General features: G+C 50.2%; 1 protein-coding gene across 7 annotated transcripts in view; it reads left to right on the top strand.

The window, feature by feature from the left end:
- The first annotated feature begins 842 nt into the window (after positions 1 to 842).
- MPRIP (myosin phosphatase Rho interacting protein) overlaps positions 843 to 20,768 on the top strand; it is a 172,492-nt gene continuing 152,566 nt past the window's right edge. For 3 of the 7 annotated variants that reach the window (XM_074965111.1, XM_074965114.1, XM_074965113.1), the window contains exon 1: positions 846 to 1,780. In XM_074965111.1, coding sequence (XP_074821212.1) covers positions 1,661 to 1,780 — 120 coding nt within the window. In that variant the 5' untranslated portion in view covers positions 846 to 1,660. Of the gene's footprint in view, positions 1,781 to 20,768 lie in introns of all 7 variants that reach the window. The other 4 variants (XM_074965110.1, XM_074965112.1, XM_074965116.1 and 1 more) reach the window with 4 other exon arrangements.

The following is a 20,768-nucleotide window of genomic DNA, read 5'->3' as shown; positions in this document are numbered from 1 at the left end:
GCAGGTTGCAGCCAGGAACTAATAATGGTCATTATCCAGATATCCCATAAGGATGAGGGGCCAGGAGAGCTGTAACCGGCTGCAACTTCAACCTCTGCAAACAACGAATGATAATAATAAATCCCGCCCCTCTGCGAACGCACTTTGCAAGGAAGTGAGCGGCCTGCACCGGGGAGGAGAGGTGGGAAACACAACCCAGAGCAGGCACCTATTGCAAACCAATCCCAATCCAGCCAGCTCAGGCGAAACCCTCCAGCTCCTTCCGGGAAGGGGATGTGCCCACATGGAAACAGTTGCAATCAGACCGGCTGGAGGATGCAACTGCAGGCATCTTCCCCCGGCAGAGTCCCGCAGCGCCAGCTGTCAGGGCTCCCAGTTGGCCGCACGCGTCCACCAAGCCTAGACGCCCTGCTCCCCACCCCCTTCCGCTCGCCCCACAAGTGCCCACCCTCTTTTTCCCTGCCTCTGATTGGCCAGAGGTTTCTTTTGTTAGCAGCTAAGAGAGCCTGCTATTGGCTAGGGAGCAATGTCCATCCGATCCTGGAGCAGCCCGCTCCCCTTTCCCCTCTTCCCAGCCCGGACCCTGGGAGCGCGAGGGGGTTTTGGGTGGGTGGGTTTTTGTGTGTGTGTGCGCGTGCAACCATTTGCCTCTTGCACTGGGCGCAGGGAGCGGCGGTGGGTGCGTGCAGGGGGGGGCTCGCTGCCTGGCCCCCAGCGAATGCAATAAACAATAATCATCATTAGAGGGGGGAGAGAGAGGCGTTTCCCTCGGAGCATGCATCCATGGGCGGACTGAGGCCGGGAGGAGGCGGCGGCGGCGGCGGCGGCGGGGTCGGTGTTGCAAGAAGACCCCTTGGCAGCAGATGGGATTTGTGCCTTATTTGAGGATCTCCTGGGCAGTCCCTCTCCCCACTTGTGCTGCTGTCGGGGGGAGGGGGGGGAAGAGAGAGGAAGTTGCATTGATTATTTTTTGCTGCTGCTTCGCTTTCCCGGATTCCCACACACCGAGGCGGTTTTTAAATCTGGATGATTATGCATGGAAAATCGCCCCCTCCCTCTAAGGAGCCAACCCGTGCGGGCACCCAGCTCCCCCTGAGCCTGCCTGCAATTGTGCCTTAACTTATGCGTGTGTGGGGGGAAGGGAACTGAGCTGTTTTTCTTGCGTTTGATTCCCCCCCCGCCCCGCCACTCTTTGGAGGGGAATCAGTGATCATCTGGGATTTCCACCTCCAGCGAGTCAATCTTGCCCCGACTGCTGGATTTGCTCCCCTTGCATGGGGAGAAGCGGCGAGCTGGTGAAGAATTCTCGGGCTTGGTTTTTATTATTATTATTATTATTTATTATTTTTTGACGGGGGGGGGCAGTTGCTTTGCGCCCCAGCCCGGTTTGTGTGTGCGCCTTCTACACCGTCCCTCCCCCGCTCCCTGCCTCTGGACATTGGGATGTGACCAGCTGAGGTCCAGGCGACACTTCGCTCCGGGGGCTCGTGATCCTGGAAGCGGGTTGAGAATATCGCCGCACAACTCGCCTTGGAGGGATTGTCAATTACCGCCCCTCCCCGCCACCCACCCTTCAAAGACCAGAAGCCTGGGATCTAGTTTTGTTTCGCTACTAAACAAAAGTGGGGACAACTGCTTGGGGTTGCAGGGCCACAAAACCATGTCTGCTAAAGAGAACCCCTGCAGGAAATTTCAAGCCAACATTTTTAATAAAAGCAAATGTCAAAATTGCTTTAAACCTCGGGAATCCCATTTGCTCAATGATGAAGATTTAAACCAGGTGAGTCTCCTTCCGGTTTTATTCCACCCCTCCCCCTCTAAATTCACCTTGGGTTTTCAAGTGAACTGTTTTCATAACTGCACTTGGGTCGACAATGTATCTTAAGTGGGCCAGTCCGGCTTTCACGTGGACTTAATCGGTGTCGCTTTAAATGAGAGGAAATGGGATTTTTAAAAATATTCCCCCACTTTCATGGCTACATTAGGTCCCGTTACACACACGCGATTATTTGTTTTGTGATTGTTTTAAACCGCTCTCGTTTTATTTAGATCCGAGTGGGAAATATTGAAAGGCGAGAATTTGGGATGGTGTGTGTGTGTGTGTGTGTGTGTGTTGGGAGAGGAGGATTTGAAGTTTTAAAAGGAAAAATTGAAGATCGCAGGGGAAAATAATTTGGATTTTAAAGCCTTTCTTGTAAAGTAGGGCATGGCTTTCTCTTTGCATAGCTGGAGGGGTTCCCTGAAGGGAAGGAATCTTAAAATGTAATATACAGAGGTTTCAAAGGCAAGTTCTACCAAATCAAAGTCACTCCAGGCGCCTGGGAGAGCTGCTTTCCTTCAGTAAAACCTTTGTAAACTGATGGGCGGGGTCCGTGCTGCACGCCTGTCTGCTCTGGAAGTTTTACATTTCAGTTTTCTAGGAGGTGTCTTTCCTTGCATGCCTTTTATCTGCATATTCCCGCACGATCGCTTGGAGTTAGTAGAAAACGCGTCTTAAAAGTATGCACCCAGCGCCGTTGATCCGCCCTGAATGGTGTGTGTGTGTGTGTGTGTGTGTGTGTGTGTTTTCGCGGGGCTGGGGGGTGGGGAGGAATAGGAGCGGTGATAATCTAGCAGCATTCTCTCATTTTCCCCCTCCCACTGCACTAGTTCTGACATCTAGGCTTGCAATCCTATTATGGAAATGAGATCAGACATATTGCTGGCCGAGATAATGAAATCTGAAGGCTAATATGGAAAAAACGTAACTAGGAAAACGAGTGTGTCTCTATGGGGGGGGGGTGTAATTGACAGACAGTGCTTGAGCAAAGGGAAATATCCTAAAGTTTGCCCCCCCCCCCCAGCTCTTCTCTGTTTCCACAGCTTAGCAGTGTGATTCATGGGGATTTGTGACTCAGAAATGCCTGATGGCTTTGTTACTTTCGAGAAAACTGTGTGTGTGTATGTGTGTTGTCCAGCCAGGCCACTATCTACGTGGAGAGCTTGACTTTAACCCGCCTCACACAAGCCCTCTTTTGCTTTGTTGCTATTCGGTCTCCTCCACTCCCTCCCTCCCCCGCCTTGGGTGAATTTCAATGTCCATTGGAAGGTTGTCCAGGGGCCCTGCCTGCGCCCTGGATTTGACTTTAATGTGGGTGTCCTGACTTTTGTGTGCGGGGTGGGACGTGGGATTTGGGGGCTCCTTCTGGAAAAGTGGGTATGGTATGGATTGCCCAAATACTTACAGGGGGTTTGGGAGGGGAGGGGATGATTGCCCCCTCCCATCCCCCTTGTGGAGTAGGGTGACCCGATGTCCCGATTTTGTAGGGACAGTCCCTATTTTTGGGTCTTTTTCTTATATAGGCTCCTATTACCCCGCCACCCCTGTCCCGATTTTTCACATTTGCTGTCTGGTCACCCTGTGGAGTAAATTAGTTTATACTAAGTATAGCTATGGGATCTCATTCTCAGCAAGGGAGAAATAACTCCACTTTAAAGATAAGGGAAGGGGTGTGTGTGTGTGTATGAGATACACCCTTCTTTAAAGTATTTTACTTAATGATGGCCTCAGTTTCTGTGATCTTACATCTCCCTACCTCCACTCCCCCAAACTGAAGAATCTCATTCAGTGGATACATTAGCACAGACAGCTTGGTGTAGTGAAGGAAGGTTGCTGTAAGGAAGTTCTGTGTCCATGCATTCTGGCCATATGTTGGCTAGTTGTTAAAGAGAAACTCATCTGACCAGGAGGCTTTGCTCTTGAAAAAACAGCTAAGGGCATTTGTATGGGTAACACCGAGATGTAAACATGAATAGCTTTTTCATCTGGCCTCTGTGGTTAGGTTTTTTTGCAGTCCTGTTGGATGGTTGTTTGGGGTGTCCCAGAATCCTAAACAGTGGTTGGAGTGAGACTGAATCATACTTATGGTACTGTTGCCTTGGCAGGTCCCATTTACACTGCAGAATGGAACCCATGCTTTCCCCATATTGTACAGGGACAAAGCTGTTGCCATCATACCAGTGGGCCTATAGATAGCCAGGCTAGAAAAGTCCTTTTGAGTCATCCAGTCTGACCTTTTGCTGCTTGGCCTGAGGGGAAGATGAGGGTACTTGTCACTGAAACACTCACGTTTCTGATTTTATATAAAACTGTGTGCACTCGACTGTATCCATCTCCTCCACCCTCTGCATGTCATGTGTCATCTGAGACTGTAAGCTCTTTGGGACGGGGCCTGTCTCCTCCTATGTATTTGGCTAGTACTTGGCACAGTGTGGCCCATATCCTGCTCAGTGCTACAACAGGAGTTGATACTTCTCAGTATCATAGTTAAATCAAACAAACATCCAAACTAACGCACTCAGAGCCCTTTACTCATAATCGTACTTAACGCTTCCAGGTTCAAAGCCTGGCGCAAATGCTAAACCGTTAATCCTTGGAGTTCTACTCTCAGGTTCACGAGTTGTTTTTCTGTGTGACTCTGTGTTAGTTGAGAGTGAGCTGTTACAATTGACGGTGGCTTTACTTCTTGTCGTGCTCACTGAATGCACAGGAACTCCGCACAGCCTCTCCTAGATCTGTATCGATGTACGCAATGGACTCCTTGTTAGTTTGCAGTCGTTGTGGATGAGGTGGCTTTCCTATCTCAAGGGCTCTTGTAGACACTAGTCCAGCAAAGCACTTAAGCAGGTGCCTAACTTTTAAGCCTGTGAGCCGCCAGGCTGACTTCATTGGCTGCTCCCCCCTCGAATAAAACCTGGTAGTTTGAGTCTGTAAAGTGTCAAAGCTCCCACTCCAGGTCATGTCAAAGGGCTTAGATACAAGCTGTTCTCCCGCTTTCCCTGGCACATGTGGTGTAGTTGGGGGGAAGCAAGAGGCGGGTGGATTTAGTGAGGTCACTGTTTGGGCTGTAGTCTGTCTAGACATTGATGGTTCCTTCTGCGTCATTCCCCATTAATGGTGTGCCTCAGAGTGGAGGAAAGCCGAGTTCCGCGTCTTCTCCTCGTGTGCTGCTAAGGGTTCTAGTGTCTTCTCTGGTACGGTGGTGTGACTCAGGAGTGATGCCATCGGGGCCAGTGGTGTTACTCCATATTTCTATCAGTGTAACTGAGAGCAGAATCTGACCCGTTTGATTTAAAGATACAAGTGAGTAGTTGCCACTGACAGAGATGTCACATGGCAACTGCTGTCCATCCAGAACAGAGCATCTCCAGTATTTTAGGACCAGAAGAAGTTCACAGGGGGCTGGCCCACAAAGCTACTTAAATAGTCCATTGTGCCAACTTCCTTTGCAGTTGGCAGTAGGTGCCCCATTCTAGGCAGCAGAGAGGCCAAGGGTTGAATGGGTTGGGAAGTCCCTTGCTCTGGGTGCAAAGGTCTTTTCAGGACAGGATGTTGCTGGTGTTCTGTGTTTATATAGAGGACATCAGCTTTTCAGAACTGCCATTCTTTCTGCCACATGCAGTTAAAACCATCCTTATCACTTAAAATATTAATGGGACGGTGTCAGGACAGATTTACCCTTCAGATCAGGTTTTGTAGACAAGCTTTTTAAAACTCTAGGCCAGGAAAGATAAATGTTCCCATGATAATTAGAATTAATTCTAACAACTCTTTGCAAGGGGAAAACATTCCTCTGCTCTAGTAGAAATCCAGATTTTGCAACATGGCACAAGAAATGATCCGTTTACTGGCCCCATCCTGCGAAGCTTTATTCACATTGCCCTTAGTTGCACGAAGAGATCTGTTGCAGTCTAGGACTGGGCTGTATCTTAAGTGCATATGGTTTGGTCTCTAGGAAGAAGGAAACCTGCTCCTGAAAATGAAATTAACTAGAAACTGACTTGGTGCAAAATGTAAACATACAGTATCAAATAAGGATAGACAATTAAGTCTGATCTCGGGGGGTGGGGGGAATTATTCTCTCAGCGTTAAGTAACACAGTGAAGGAATTTTTGAAGACGTATATATTTTAATGTAGCATTGTCCGTTTGAGATCATGGCATTCCCAAGAATACCCAATTTAAAAATAAGTCTTTCCCAGCCACTTTCCTGCCTCCTCAGTGACTTCCCATCCTGCCCATGAAGAATAGTTTTATTTGAATCTCTGTGTTCCTCTGGGCATTATTGCCTTCATCTTAATGTTTTGGATGATAGTAGACATGTGGGTTTGCCATCTGTGTGCCCCTCTGCCCATTTACTCTCCACGAACTGCCTCCGCTCAGATGATTTCTGGAATGTTGGGAAGGGGTGCAAATCTTGTTCACGCGCCGTCTTTCATTGTGCTTTTGCCCAGGTTGTTTCTATCTGTTAACCCTGTGACTCCTTAGGCTGTTGGTAACTTTCTTACCTCCCTCGCGCTTGCAAAGAAGAATGTTCAACATGGTGGGTACCTTTATCTCTTGGCTTTAATAATAAAAAATAACATCAGTAAATGGGGTTGTGGTCTGGCAAGTTTATAAGGGTAGCCGTTGTTGGGGCAGGAAAATGGAGAAGCTGAGACCTTGAGGTGGTGCTGGTGACTTTGGGCGTACAGTGAGTGGGGAGATAGAAGGGAAATTTAGAGTGGGATTTGGCTTAACTTTGCTTCCATTGAAGTCACTGGGAGTTTTACCAGTAGTTTCAGCAGGAGTACAGAATCAGGCCATGGCTGAGCATGACTGACAAGTGTAGGGATCTCTTCCTATTTTGAAGACCTTTTCACACCATAAAGGGCTCAATTTTGCTTTAGTGAAAGCGCAGCTTAAGGAACTTGTCAGGGATCTCCTAGGAGACTTATGTGCCGAGCTCCACTCAACGGGAAAAACACTTGCAATCTGGTTTGGTAGAAAGTGGCCCTGTGTGCTTGTTCTCAGGGAGGACGGGTGAATAAACCCAATCTGGAGATCTGCATGCACTGGGCATTGCAGTAATGCACAACAGCACGGGCTGTAAGTCGGATGAGACCCTAGTCTTGTTGCTCCAGACTGGCTTGGCCAGTCTTCCTCGGAGACCAGAGTTTTTTGTCTCTAACAGTCACTTGTGCAAGAAGCTGTTTTCGCTGCTCGGCTCTGGGTAGTTTTCCTCTGGCCACCAGTGGCTGTTTGTTGGGAATCCTCTCAAGTCCTGGCCATGGTTTCCCATGCAGGATACAGACTAGTGGCAAAAGGAGACTGTTCACAAAAGTAATGAGAACAGAAAGGAGAGCCTTCCATGCTGTTTATACTGCACTGATCTAACCATCTGGCACTGGATCAAGGCAGCCTTCTTGCTCACTGGATGCTAGGTAGCGCGTTGTGTCCTTCTTCCTTTACCCCGCATTTCCACGTGCTGGATCCCAGAGGAGCAGTGAGGCTGACTGATAGGTGCACCGTTATCTAGTTTCCTCTCTGTTTCCCTTTTTTTTTTTTTTTTTTTTTCTTCTTGGGAAGATCTAATCTTTCCTGAAAAGCTGTAGCCCTGGAAAACAGCTCCTGCTCACTTGCTCGCATTCCTGACTCCCTGACTAGCTGCATCATGCTGCAAAAATCCAGCTGTAATTGACTAATTATTAGGACCAAACAGGGGAAGAGTCTCTGAAAATGTCAAACCCGCCTCCATCAGCTGCTGCAGTGGGAAGGACCTGAGGTCTGTAGGATTCTGTTTTGGGGGCTAGAGGGAGTGGTACAATGGAGCTAGCTCTGCTTTGTTGGGGGCAGGGGGAGAGGCGTTTAGGGAAAAAGACGTAATTTCTTTCCTTTTAACTTTTTAAAGACTTTCTTTCCACCATCCTTGCCCCACAGACACAAAGCAAAATGTCCCAGAAATGCACGCTCCACATCAACATGCCAAACAAAATCATGCACGATCATAGGCAAGTTGCCTAGCAAGGAAGGATGGAGGGCTCCGCGGGCATTGCTGGGAGCGTGGGGAAGGCCTGTTGCGGAAATACAGATGACTGGCAGAGTCAAAGTTAAGAATAAAATGCTTTGTTGGTTGCAGTCTGCATTTCCCCTGCTGTTGGGTCCAGGGACAAGGTCAGGATTCAGTCTTCAGTTGTTCTTCTGCCTGAAGTATGTCCTATCTTCTTTTCCCGCTTGAGTTCTCTGGAGAGTGAAATTCTCTTCTCACCCCATGACCACACGTAGTATGGGCTGCAGCCCTGCACGCTTCCCCTGCATCCTGCAGTGTTTCACCCCCTTAGCTGCGACAGAAAGGTCTGTGTGTTTTGTCTGTCCTGTGAGACTGCTTAGATGCACAACCGTCCATTTGCATGTACAGTTGCCAGGTGTGTGTGCGCAAAGTAGCCGAATGGTTTCTTTGTACAAACCCCTGCTTTTGGAAAATCCGCCTCCTCGCATTCATGAACTGGTTAGCTGCCTTCATTGGACATGTGCCTGTCTGTTATTGCACCGTAGCTGTTGTCTGACCTCCAGAGAGGTGATCCTCTTCTCTCAGCGGGGCCCTGGTGAGATCTGTTGGATGCTCAGGGGAGTTTGTGGACGCTCCATCTCTTGGGACATTTGGAACAAGAGTGGCCAGAGCCCTGCAGTGCGCTATAGGGCAAAGCCTGGACTTGGTGTGGACTAGACTATCTAACAAACCTTTTCTGCCCAGTTCCTCTGGAATGACAGGCTCAGGGAAGTGAGCAGAAGGGGCTGTTAAAGGCCACTGCTGCCCTCTCCTCTGTTGCTGTTGTCAACCAGGCAAAACAAGCCTTTAGATGGAAGCAGCGAGGGGCTGTTTCAGCTCTCATTACTGCTGGAAGGGGTGGAGGGGGAGTGGTTAATTCCCAACCGTGGCACTCCGAAAGGCTCACGAAGGTGAGTACAGGCAGGAATCAGGGGCAGGTGCCCCGGGGGTGGAGTGTTGGGGCTGTGTCAGGGCAGCTTTCGGCCGAGGACAGATTTAATCTAGCCCCTTCTTGCTCCTGGGGGCTATGAACCGCTCCTGTCTCCCTGGGTGACTGCACAGAAGGAAACCAGTTTTGGAGAGGAAGCCCTTTTGTTCAGGGGTCACGGTAGCAGTGGGTCAGTGCCACCAATACCCACAGCAGAAAGGTGCTATGAGAACTTCATGTCATGTCACCTCTGCCGCTGGCTCTCAATCCTGACCTGCGCCCGTGGAGCTACCTGCCGTTCCTGTCCTAGGAGCCCCACACGCCTGGTCAGAGCTACCTGGTTGGTCTGCTCTTGGTCTCTCCTGTGGTGATGGCGTTTTGTGCTGTGGGGCCGCATTTGCTGCTCAGTTGAGATTCACCAAACTTGCAGTGTAGGCTGCATGTGAATCCTGGTCTCCGCAGGAAAGCAAAGCTGGGGTGTGGGCAAGAGGCGAGCAGCCGCCCGAGTTACTTCAAATGGGGGAAGATACGAGCTTATTGACGCTAGGAGGGGGTCAGCACATAACTTTGCTTTGGGCTGTTCCTGGCCTTGAGGGAGGCTGCACTGATGCCAGGCAGGCCAGGTTCATGGCATTGATAGCACTAAGCACCCAAAATGCTGCTGGATGTCAGGACAATGCATATTTGGGGTGGAAACTAAGTCTGACTGGATCCTATTAGACCCCAAAGCATTAGGACTCTGTGTGGGGTGGCTTATGGCTTCAGCTTTTATTCAGTGTGTCCATTATCGGCAGCAGGCAGTGGCTCTCCCAGCGACATTTCCAAGTCCTGTGATGGGTGATGTATAACGATCACTTCCTGCTAGGGTTGCTAGTGATGCTCCATATTGGCGCTTCCTAGGCAGAGCGGCTGCATGCTGGGGAATCTGATGGCACCCTTCAGACTTGGCTCTGCACTTCCCACCATCCCTCTCTGCCCCGGCATTTGGTGGGTGTCCAGTTAGCCCCAACAAAGGCAGCTGCTGCCAGGCAAAAGGAGTAAGTTGTAGGAGTGGGTTTGCCTAGAACCTTCTCCGGGATGAGTCCTGAATGTGGAAATACAGGCCTTTCTCTGCCCCAAACTCTCCTGATCCTGCTGTCTGCATTTCCAGAGGGAAATAATCCCAAATCCCCGTCCCCACTCAGGGTCACCCTGGGTTCCATCTTCTGTGAGGTTTCTTGGCTACTCCCAGGCTAGAGGTGGAGTCAAGGCTTCCATCCCCTGGGAGGGGGAGAGCCTGGCCTTTGGGACCTGGAGCTTGTGCTGCGAGCGGTTGCGGGGTAGAATCTAATAGCCTGGCTCCCACAGAAAGGCGCGGGGTGGGGTAAGAAGCTATTGGTATGTGACTTGGCTCCTCTTGCAGCCCCTTGAGCTGGCATCCAGAGGGCAGCCCAGAACACGTCTGTTCCAGTCCATGCTCCCAAGAGGGCTGGGTACCTGCTGCCCTGTTGGCTCAAGCCATGTCACTGAGTGACTCTGAGGCTCCCTGGCTCAAGGACAGGCAGGAGCACATCAAACAGAGAGCAGGTGTCTGGTGCCGAAACTGCTGGGGTGGAGGGATTAGCCTACAGGACCCCCCTCACTCCTGAGGGGCCTTGACCCATTCGGACTGGCAGGGCCCAAAAGAGCTGGGGAAGCTTGGGGTGGGTGCTATATGGGGAGGAGGAACCGGTCCAATCTCTCCCCTGGCCCCCAGTGAGGGGAGGTGGCAGGCAGCATGGTAGCTCCCAATAATGAACATCCCGGAGCTGAGGTCAGCCTGGAGAGCCTTCTCTCATCCCTAAAAGACCCTGCTGATGCCTGGGTTCACCCCTCTCGCTCTGTGGGAAGATTTGCCTAAGCAGCAGGATGGAAGCCCTGGTCCCGTTCTGCCCTGCAGTACACATGCTGTGCGGGAGGGGTAGAGTGCATGAGTCGGTCTGAATGGGGAGCCTGTGTACTGAAACCAGCCTTAAGGAGCCCACCTCCAGGAGGTGACCCGCTGCTTCAAAGGATCCCCATGTGGTTTCTCGTACCATCGTGTTCCCCCATCTACAGGCCCCTTGGGAGGGTGACTTACAGTAGCATTTGGTGCATGTGCACGTAGGAGTGTGTGTAGGCAGGCAGCACAGAACGTGCAGCAATAATGTGTGGCAAGCCAAGGATGGGAAGAGCCAAGTACCAGATAAAGGGAGTCAGTATTGTTAACTTGCATTTGATGGCGAGGGCTATTGAGACACAAGGCGCTGAAGTGGCTTGGGCTGGGGATAGAACCTCTGCTGCACAATGTCCAATACCAGCTAGAATCCCAGAGGCAGGAGGTGGAGAATTTGCCTCCTACCCGGGACATGCGTCATGCTCTCTTACTGGATTCTGCAGGACCTTCAAGAGAGATGGGCTCTAAGCCAGCGGAGATGTCCGAGTGGCTGATTCAGCGCCCTTCTTTCTGATAGGAGGATGCGTGACATGAAGAACATTAAGTAACAATTGGTGTGCTCTTGCTAAGAGTTTGCAGAGAACCCTCTGTGCGCAGAAGGCCTGGGAGTGAGTACAGCCTGTCTCTGCTCCATTGTCCCTTGGAGTGAGGGCTGCCCCAATCCTGACCGGCCAGCATCGCACCCAGTGTCTGTTGGGCTCGTGTGCATCCAAGAGCTGAAAATGTGGGCTCAGATTTGCCTTGTTTTGGGGTCATAACCACAGAATTCCGTGTGGCTTTCACTAGAGCCTGCGCCCAAACCGCCCGGGAGGTGGGGCAGTTTCAGATCTGCCTCTCTTGTGGTGGCTTGGGGCACCTGGAACCAAAAACTGCCCAAAGAGTACAGTGTGGATGGTGGCTTGGACCCTGACAACCTGATGCCATTCCTGGCTCTGCCATGGCCTAACCAGGTGACTGTAGGTAACTGCTTTGGCTCTGTCTGCCTCCATTTCTCCAGCTAAAATGGGGTTCTCACCAATCCATGGGGAAGTGCCGGACATGCGAGTGAAGAGTGCTAGGTTCCACTATCATTTTATTGTCTGTCTTAAAGGCCCCTGGGCCTTGATGATCCTGCTCTGTACATTGGGTCTATTCTGCAACCTGGTGAGTTACCTTTAGCTTCCTTGACAAGGAGTCCGCCTGCCTGTTGGACCCCCCTGTGCATGCTCAGACCTGAGAGGCAGAGACTGAGCCTTCCCTGTGCTTCTTTCCTGTTTTTTTTTTTTTTCCTCTCTTTTCCTTCAATTGCCAAGATCAACTTAAAGTGAAAAACTCCTGCTTCAGCCCGAGACAGGCTGATTACGTCTGCCGGCAGCCTAAACAGATGACCCCACCCCAGCGCGCGCATGGAGCCAGGAATCTTTCTCCGTGACTAATTTGAACTTTCCCCCCCAAGTGCGTCGTGATGGGTCAGAAATGCAGCTCACGGGGAGTTCTTCATCCTTGTTTTTGCAAACGTTTAATCTCCCCAATCCCTTTTGGTGTCACAGTCGGTGGGGTTTTCTGACAGGTCTGTTTGGGTAGGTGGCAAACCTGGCTTGGAAATAAGTCTTGGTCAAAGTTCCAGACCTGGGAGAGGCCGTGTAGATACGCCCTGTTGTCAGACCTGCTCCCGGGGGATACCGCCCTAGGAGGGTGTTCCTCCCCACAGCACCAGGATGGGAATGCTTCGGTCATACAGCGCCGCCTCTACGATCTGCACCTCGCAGAGCCCAAATTCACTGTAGCCAGGCACGCAGTAAGTGTTCAGCTGGTGCCAATGAAAGTTACCTCAGTGTGGTGCATTTCCCTGGGGCGGTTAGACTTGTACTTTTGCGGAGCTTCCTAGTCGTGGTGGGTGGACAAAGTGGATGCCCCAGTGGCGGGTGCTGGTGGTCCGAAACCAGGCCTTTCAGCTCGTATGTCCTGATGGCGACTCTTCTTACCCCAGCTTACAAGTTCTGTTTGCTCTTAATTGGCTCTTCTATTAACATGCTGTTAGATGGCTCTGCAGTCATCCCTGGAGCGTGGGTGATCAGGTTGGCCCGTGTGCACCCTGCTCCTGGCCTGTCCTTCCCCCCTCACTCTGGGGAGAAGTGGAGAGCTCTGGTGGGCTCTTGGCAACCTTTCACCTCGAAGTCACCGGTTCAGATCCAACGCAGGTCTGTTGTTCCTGGGAGTTACAAAACGCCTTCCCGCTGTGGGTGGCCCTGCGTGTAATGGGTGGGTGGGTCTCTGTCCATTTCCTAACAGACTGGTGGCTGCAGCCCAAACACCACTGACACTCTTAGCAATCTGAGCAGAAAGGCCAAGCACGGCCATGGACACCAAGTTCCCCTCTCGGACCAGCAGGAGGCTGGTCCGTATCGGGGCTGATGCTTGTGCTGGAGTGAGGCTGGTACAGCAGTGCTGTCCATCCAGTGCCTGTGGCCAGCACAGTACCCACAGCAGCACCTCTTCAAAGCCAGTATCTGGTAGCCTCTGCCCCTCAGAGACTTCCTGTGTGGTGGGTGAGGAGTCCCCCCAGTGCCAGCTCTGCTCCCCACCCCTCCATCCCAGCTGCATGGAAGCCCCAGGCCTCTATTCTTAGGAGCTAGTGGGGGCTGGCTGGATTCTGTCCTGGGAGCTAGTGATTCCTGCGTAGCGTCAGCGTGGCAGCTTGACAGCCTTGTGTAAACCTCGCTGGGGCCATTTCCTCCTCCTCCTCCCCCCCCCCCTTGCTAACTGGCCCAGTTGGCTGGGCTGGAGGCAGCGTGTTCCTCTGATGCAACCCAGATTTGAACAGCCAAGAAAACAAAACCCAGGAGTAGGACTAACCGGCTGAGCTTGTGAGCTCTGCTCTCTGACGCTGAATTACAGGGGAAGAGGAAGCGACCTGCAAACCCCAGCATGGGGGAATAAGTGCTCTAGTTGAAGCACAGCTATTGACCTGAAGCAGGAGTGAACACAGGGATTCTCCCTGTCTTGTGCAGGTCAAACTAGATGATCACGATGGTCCCTTCTGACCTTAAAATCTCTGAAATCATAGTTCAGGTATCCGACCGGGAAGCACTGCAAGAACGGCCCCAGATGAGGCTTACTTATTAAGGGCCGTCTTGGGGTAGGGGCGGGGAGCAATGAGCATCTTTCTGTGAAATAAGTTCTTTGACTAAATCTGGGGTGAGCCCAGATTGGCTGAGGGGGGGGTGCCCATGGCAGAGTGCTGTGTTCCCTGCGTTTTGTCCATCGGGATTGGCCCAAATTTTCAACGCCGAACGTTTGGAAAGTTCAGCTCCCGAGCTGAACAATGGGGCTCAGGCCTAGCTCTCGTTTGGCCAGGGTTTTGCCTCCCTGGCTTGTTGCGTTCTGGCCTAACTGTTGCTATTAGCAGATGGTTTAGTTTGAATTCATATTTTAATCCAGTTGCATGAAAGGAGCATGTCCTGCATCACATCTTATTGAGGCTCTTGTCCGGTTACTGAAGCTAAGCCGGGCCAGGCTGAGTCAGCGTCTGGATGGGAGACCTGTGGGGAATACCAAGGGGTTGCAGGAAGTGATGATGATCTTCCTTCTGAGTCAGTTTGCACCAGTGTCCCAGCATGTTGTTTTGAGGGTGCTGGGCTGCTGGAGACACCTTTCAAATGGATATAAAACCAAAGCCCCATTTGCTTGTAACGATTTTTTGGAAGAATGGGGAGTGTTGGAACCAGTTGAAAAGTAATGGGGGTAATAACATTTTTCCGACTTAGTTCATTGCACAGTTTCCGTTAGATATAGTGTCCTTCATTTCCTGCCCTATAGCGGGTGCTCTCCCATCCCAGAGATGGCTGCTTGTGTATCTGTACCTCCCTGACCTGAGTGTTGTTAAACAAACCATACGTTTGTAAAGTGCTTTGAGATTCTTGGGTGAAAGGTGCTAGAAGACTGCTAAATACTATTTATAGTCCCACCTACAGTGAAAGCTGCAAAGTGACCAGATTGGCCCGTGCGCCAGGGGACCACCAAAAATAGTTCACCTAAGATCAGCTGGCCTCTGCTTGGCCAAACAAACCTATTCTGGGAACCTCAGTGTTGCTGTCGAGTGGCCTTTTACACAAGGGGTTGTATAAATCCCATTACAGAACAAGAGTATTGTCAAGCTGCCGTTTGGCACTTGTGGGGTTCTTGTGAATTCCCAAGTGCGAACTGTGTTCAGAGAAAACAAACTACATGCGTAAGTCTGTGCTTCCTTCCAGTGTGTTTTTTCTGTCCGCTCCAGAAACCCTCCTCTTGTGTGGGAGAGTCAGGTGTCATTTATTTTAAAGCGTGTTGCGGTGAGGGGATTAAAACGTCAGAGCTGGTTTTAACTCTGAGGCCTTGTCTACACACAAACTTGCGCCAGCCTAGTTAAACTGATACAGATCCCTGTGTGGCCGTTTTATTTGCTTTTAAGAGTGGCTTGGTTTGGCTTAAAATAGACCTAAGGGCTTGCAATCACCCAGAGTTCTTGTAATTCCTGCTCCTCAGTTTGGTTTAAGTCTGTGTGGGGACACTGATTTCAGAGTTTGAATGCCTTTGATTCAGTTTAGCTAATAAGGAATTAATTTAAAATGTATATTGAAATAGGGCACTCAAAAACCAAAACCAGTGTTTCAACTCACGGATTTCACAGGCATGAATTATAGCTGATGCAGTTGTTTTGCTTCCACTTACTGTGTAGACAAGTCTTAACTGATTTAAGCTAAATCAACATAAGCGTGGTTTAAACAGATTCATAGATATTTAGGTCAGAAGGGACCATTATGATCATCTAGTCTGACCTCCTGCACAACGCAGGCCACAGAATTTCACCCACCACTCTTGCAAAAAACCTCACACCTATATCTGTGCTATTGAAGTCCTCAAATCGTAGTTTAAAGACTTCAAGGAGCAGAGAATCCTCCAGCAAGTGACCCGTGCCCCATGCTACAGAGGAAGGCGAAAAACCTCCAGGGCCTCTTCCAATCTGCCCTGGAGGAAAATTCCTTCCCGACCCCAAATATGGTGATCATCTAAACCCTGAGCATATGGGCAAGATTCATCAGCCGGATACGATAGAAAATTCTTTCCTGGGTAACTCGGATCCCACCCCATCTAATATCCCATCACAGGCCATTGGGCCTATTTACCATGAATATTTAATTACCAAAACCATGTTTTCCCATCATACCATCTCCTCCATAAACTTATCGAGTTTAATCTTAAAGCCAGATACAGATCTTGGCTTCCACACAGCATCTTGTGCCAATTTAACTAAACCCATTTAAAATCACACCATAGGTTAAACCAGCACAAGCCCCTGTGTGGGCCCTCTGAGAGATTCTGCCATGAAATGGGAGAGGTGTGTATTAGGGGCTGGGTTTTCAGCTTTCGGGGTGGCAGTTATGAATGGGGAGGTTGGCTGTGGCCCCTTGAAACCTTTCTTTACGGCCAAGGGTGAAGGGCTTTTGAAACATCTTCCAGTTGGAACATGAGGGCCCTTATATGGGGGAGGCAGTTTATTTGTTTTATAGGGTGTTCTATGTTGGCTAATTAAAATTTCTCCCTGCACTTGCAGTTAAATGTGGTATTCTTCACTTCCTGTCCTAAACTGTTGTGTTGTGATTACTCCTGGGGGAATTCTGTGGCAAAAAATTAAAAATTCTGCGCACAATATTTTAAAATTCTGCAAATTTTATTTGTCAAAATAACACGACATAATCACGCCAGTTTCAATTATTTTGGTAATGTATTTCAAAATACCTGTCAGCAAGTATGTCTCTAACAATATAGACACATACAAAAATTCCCCCAGGAGTAGAGTGTTAAAGAAACCCCTATGACAACCCAGTTTCTGCTTCTCTTCCCCCTTCTTCCCCAGAGCCCAGCTGGGGGGGCCAGACACTCACACTCCCTTTCCCCTAGGGCCGAGCCATGGAGGCCCCCCTTGCCCATATACCTACCCCACCTCCGCCTTCAGCTGTAGGGTTGCCAACTTTCTAATTGCACAAAACTGAATATCCTTGCCCCGCCCCTGGCCCTTTTCCCGAGGCCCTGCTCCCACTCACTCTACCCCTTGCTCGCTCTCCCCCATTTTCACTCACTTTCACTGGGCTGGGGCAGGGAGTTGGGGTGCAGGAGTGGGTGAGGGCTCTGGCCAGGGGTGTGGGCTCCGGGGTGGGGCCAGAAATCAGGGGTTCAGGATGCAGGAGCGGGTTCTGGGCTGGGGCTGGGGGTTGGGGTGCAGGAGGGGGTGAGGGCTCCAGGAGGGAATTTGGGTCTGGGAGGGGGCTTGGGTTGGGGTGTGAGCTTTGGGAGGGAGTTTGGATGCGGAACGGGGCTCAGGGCTGGGGCAGGGGTGAGGGGTGCAGGCTCTGGGTGGGAGTTAGGATGCAGGAGGGGGTTCTGATCTGAGGCAGAGGGTTGGGGTGCAGGAGGGTGTTTGGGGTGCGGGCTCCAGCTGGGCGGCGCTTAATGCAGGCGGCTCCTGGTTGGTGGCGCAGCAGGGCGAAAGCAGGCTCCCTGCCTACCCTCGCTCCATGTGGCTCCTGAAAGCTGCCGGCATGTCCGGCTCCTAGGCGGAGGGGCCTGGGGGCTCGGCGCGCTGCCTGTGCCTGCAGACACTGCTCCAGCAGCTCCCATTGGCTGTGGTGCTAACGCTCGGGGCAGGGGCAGCACGTAGAGTTCCTGTGGCCACCGCTGCACCTAGGAACCAGTCATGCCTGCTGCTTCCGGGAGCCACGCGGAGGCAGGATAGGCAGGGAGCCTGCCTTAGCCCTGCTGCGCTGCCGACTGGACTCTTAGCAGCCCAGTCAGTGGTGCTGACCGGAGCTGCCAGGGTCCCTTTTCAACCAGGCATTCCGGTTGAAAACCGGATGCCTGGCAACCCTACCCAGCTCGGGGGGGCCCCTTGCCCAGATACCCGCACCCCCCCCCCCCCCCAGACCCCAGCCATGCCACCCTCAGCGCAGACACCCACCCTCTACCCCCTCAGAGCCCGGGGATCCATAGGGAGAAACAGACAGGTGCTCTGTCCCAGGCTTGCACAGAGTTTCCTGCGCGCCACCCTCTCCTTCTCTCGGGTCGTATGGGGAACTGCAATGGCCAGGAACCCTCTAGCTTTCTCCCCCTTCCCCCGGCAATGTCCCCGTAGTGGCGGCCGGCAGCACTGCATCCCATTTCTGTGGGGGAAAGGAAATTCTGCACAAAAACATTAATTTCTGCAGAATTGCGCAGTGGCGCAGAATTCCCCCAGGGGTAGTTGTGATCTACTAAGCAACTGCTGCCTTCCACCTTACAATGTCCCCTGAAAGTGGGAACAGGCGTTCACATGGCACTGTTGTAGCCAGCGTTGCAAGATATTTACTTGCCAGATGTGCTAAAGATTCATATGTCCCTTCATGCTTCAACCACCATTCCAAAGGACATGTGTCCATGCTAATGAGGGGTTCTACTCGATAATGATCCAAAGCAGTGCAGACCAACGCGTGTTCATTTTCATCATCTGGCTCAGATGCCACCAACAGATGGTTAATTTTCTTTTTTGCTGGTTCAGGTTCTGTAGTTTCCACATCGGCATGTTGCTCTTTTAAGACTTCTGAAAGCAAGCTCTACACCTCATCCCTCAGATTTTGGAAGGCGCTTCAGATTCTTAAACCTTGGGTCAAGTGCTGTAGCTATCTTTAGAAATCTCACATCGGTACCTTCTATGCGTTTTGTCAAATCTGCAGTGAAAGTGTTCTTAAAATGAACAACATGTGCTGGGTCATCATCTGAGACTGCTATAACATGAAATGTATGGCAGAATGCAGGTAAAACAGAGCAGGAGACATGCAATTCTCCCCCCAAAGAGTTCAGTCATAAATTTAATTAACGCATTATTCTTTTAATGAGCGTCATCAGCATGGAAGCATGTCCTCTGGAACAGTGGTCGAAGCATGAAGGGTCATATGAATGTTTAGCATATCTGGCATGTAAATGTCTTGCAATACCAGCTACAAAAGTGCCATGCGAACGCCTGTCCTCACTTTAGGTGACATTGTAAATAAGAAGTCGGGAGCATTATCTCCCATAAATGTAAACAAACTTGTTTGTTTTAGTGACTGGCTGAACAAGAAGTAGGACTGAGTGGACTTGTAGGCTCTAAAGTTTTACTTGTTTTGTTTCTGAGTGCAGTTACTTAACCAAAAAAAATTCTACATTTGTAAATTGCACTTTCACGATAGAGATTGCACTACGGTACTTGTATGAGGTGAATTGAAACATTCTATTTCTTTTATGATTTTTACAGTGCAAATATTTGTAATCAAAATAATAAAAAGTGAGCACTGTACACTTTGTATTCTGTGTTGTAACTGAAATCGATATATTTGAAAATGTAGAAAAACATCCAAAAATATTTAATAGATTTCAATTGGTAGTCTGCTGTTTTAACAGCACGATTAATTTTTTTGAGTTAACTGCGATTAATCGACAGCCCTATTGCAAATTCATTTAATTTCTGCCAGTGAAAGCCAAGTATTGGACTGCAAAGCATAATTAGCATGCAGCACTGGTGGGCACTGTGAAACGTCCCTCTGTGTATTGAAGTGCCCTGGTAGGGTGCAAGGTGAATCGCCATTGTCAGTGTCTCTGCTAGTGTCTGGGAGATGAACACTACTGTAGCCTTTTCTGAGCAGCCAGGCTTGGATCTCCCTAGAGCTAAGATCCCCATTCCATAGTGCAGATCCAAGAGTCCTTTCTTCCAAGTGTGCTGTTGCTAATTTGCCTGGCTGATTGCTTTCAGTCTTCCTTCTGCTGCTATCCAAAGGCATTTGTATTTGGTGGACAGCTCTTCACCTACCTGCTCCCAATCCCGGTTCTTCCTAACTGGTTCTGTGGTTAGATCTAATGCAGTCCAGTTGCTACATAAGCAGACGTGATGCCCTGAACTCAACATCAGGACATCCCTGGGGAATGCCTGGCAAGGGGGAGAAATGGGCTGGGACCACGTGTGATGGTTTTGCTCAGGAAGCCATTCGCCTGCCAGCCTTTTTTGTTCTCTTCCCTGCTGTGTTGGTTGAAGTGAAGAAGCAAATCTAGGTGACTGCTGTGCAACCAGGTACTTCTGCCTGCGCCAATATCTCTGTCAAATCTCAGGCAGAGAGATTCTCAGGCCGGAGGGGACTATTGTGATCATCTAGTCTCCTGTACAACACCGGCCAGAGACCGTCCCCAATATAATTCCTAGAGCAGAGCTTTTAGAAAAACATCCCATCTGGATTTAACAATGGACGGTGATGGAGAATCCACCACAACCCTTGGTAAGCTGTTCCGATGGTTAACTACCCTCACTGTTAAAAAATGTATACCTTATTTCCAGCCTGAATTTGTTCAGCTTTAACTTCCGGTGATTGGATCATGTTATAGGCGAGATAGGAATGACAGGTGGTTGGGTTAAAAAAAAAAAAACAAAAAAAAACCACACCCTTTTTCAAGTAGGTTTTTTTTTTATGGCAGAACCAGGGAGAGACTTGCAGGGCTACAGTATGGAGGCACTTACAAAATCATGGTACACCTAGCTCAGCAGTTACTGCTCTCTGTATAGAGAAGATATGAAAAGGACCGGTGTCACACCTCCTAATGCGGCTGAATGGACTGATACTACAGCTGTTCTTCTGGGCGAGGAGAGTTGTTTGACGTGGGGTACAATTCTTGCCAAATATCCGCATTCTACTGTGATAAAAGAGGAAAAAAATCCTTCCTTGTCATTACTATCCATCTATCTTGGGTGCTTCACTGCAGTGTCTGAGTACCTCACAATCTTCCGTGTATTTACCTGCCCAACCCCGCTGTGAGTCAGGGCCGTGTTGATATCCGTTTCGCAGGTGGGCAGCTGATGCACAGAATAAGTGACTTGCTCAAGATCACACAGGAAATCTGTGGCAGAGCAAGGACTCAAACTTGGGTCTCTCAGGATCCACGCCAGTGCCTGACCACTGGATAATCCCTTCCTCTCTGCTACTAATGCACACTTCAGATGGGTGGAGGATGGAATTTAAAACTCT

Source organism: Natator depressus, chromosome 10 (genome assembly GCF_965152275.1).
Source record: "Natator depressus isolate rNatDep1 chromosome 10, rNatDep2.hap1, whole genome shotgun sequence".
In the NCBI taxonomy this organism is placed as follows: Eukaryota; Metazoa; Chordata; order Testudines; family Cheloniidae; genus Natator; species Natator depressus.
Note: the sequence above shows the minus strand (reverse complement) of the source record. Positions and strands in the feature narration are given on the sequence as shown.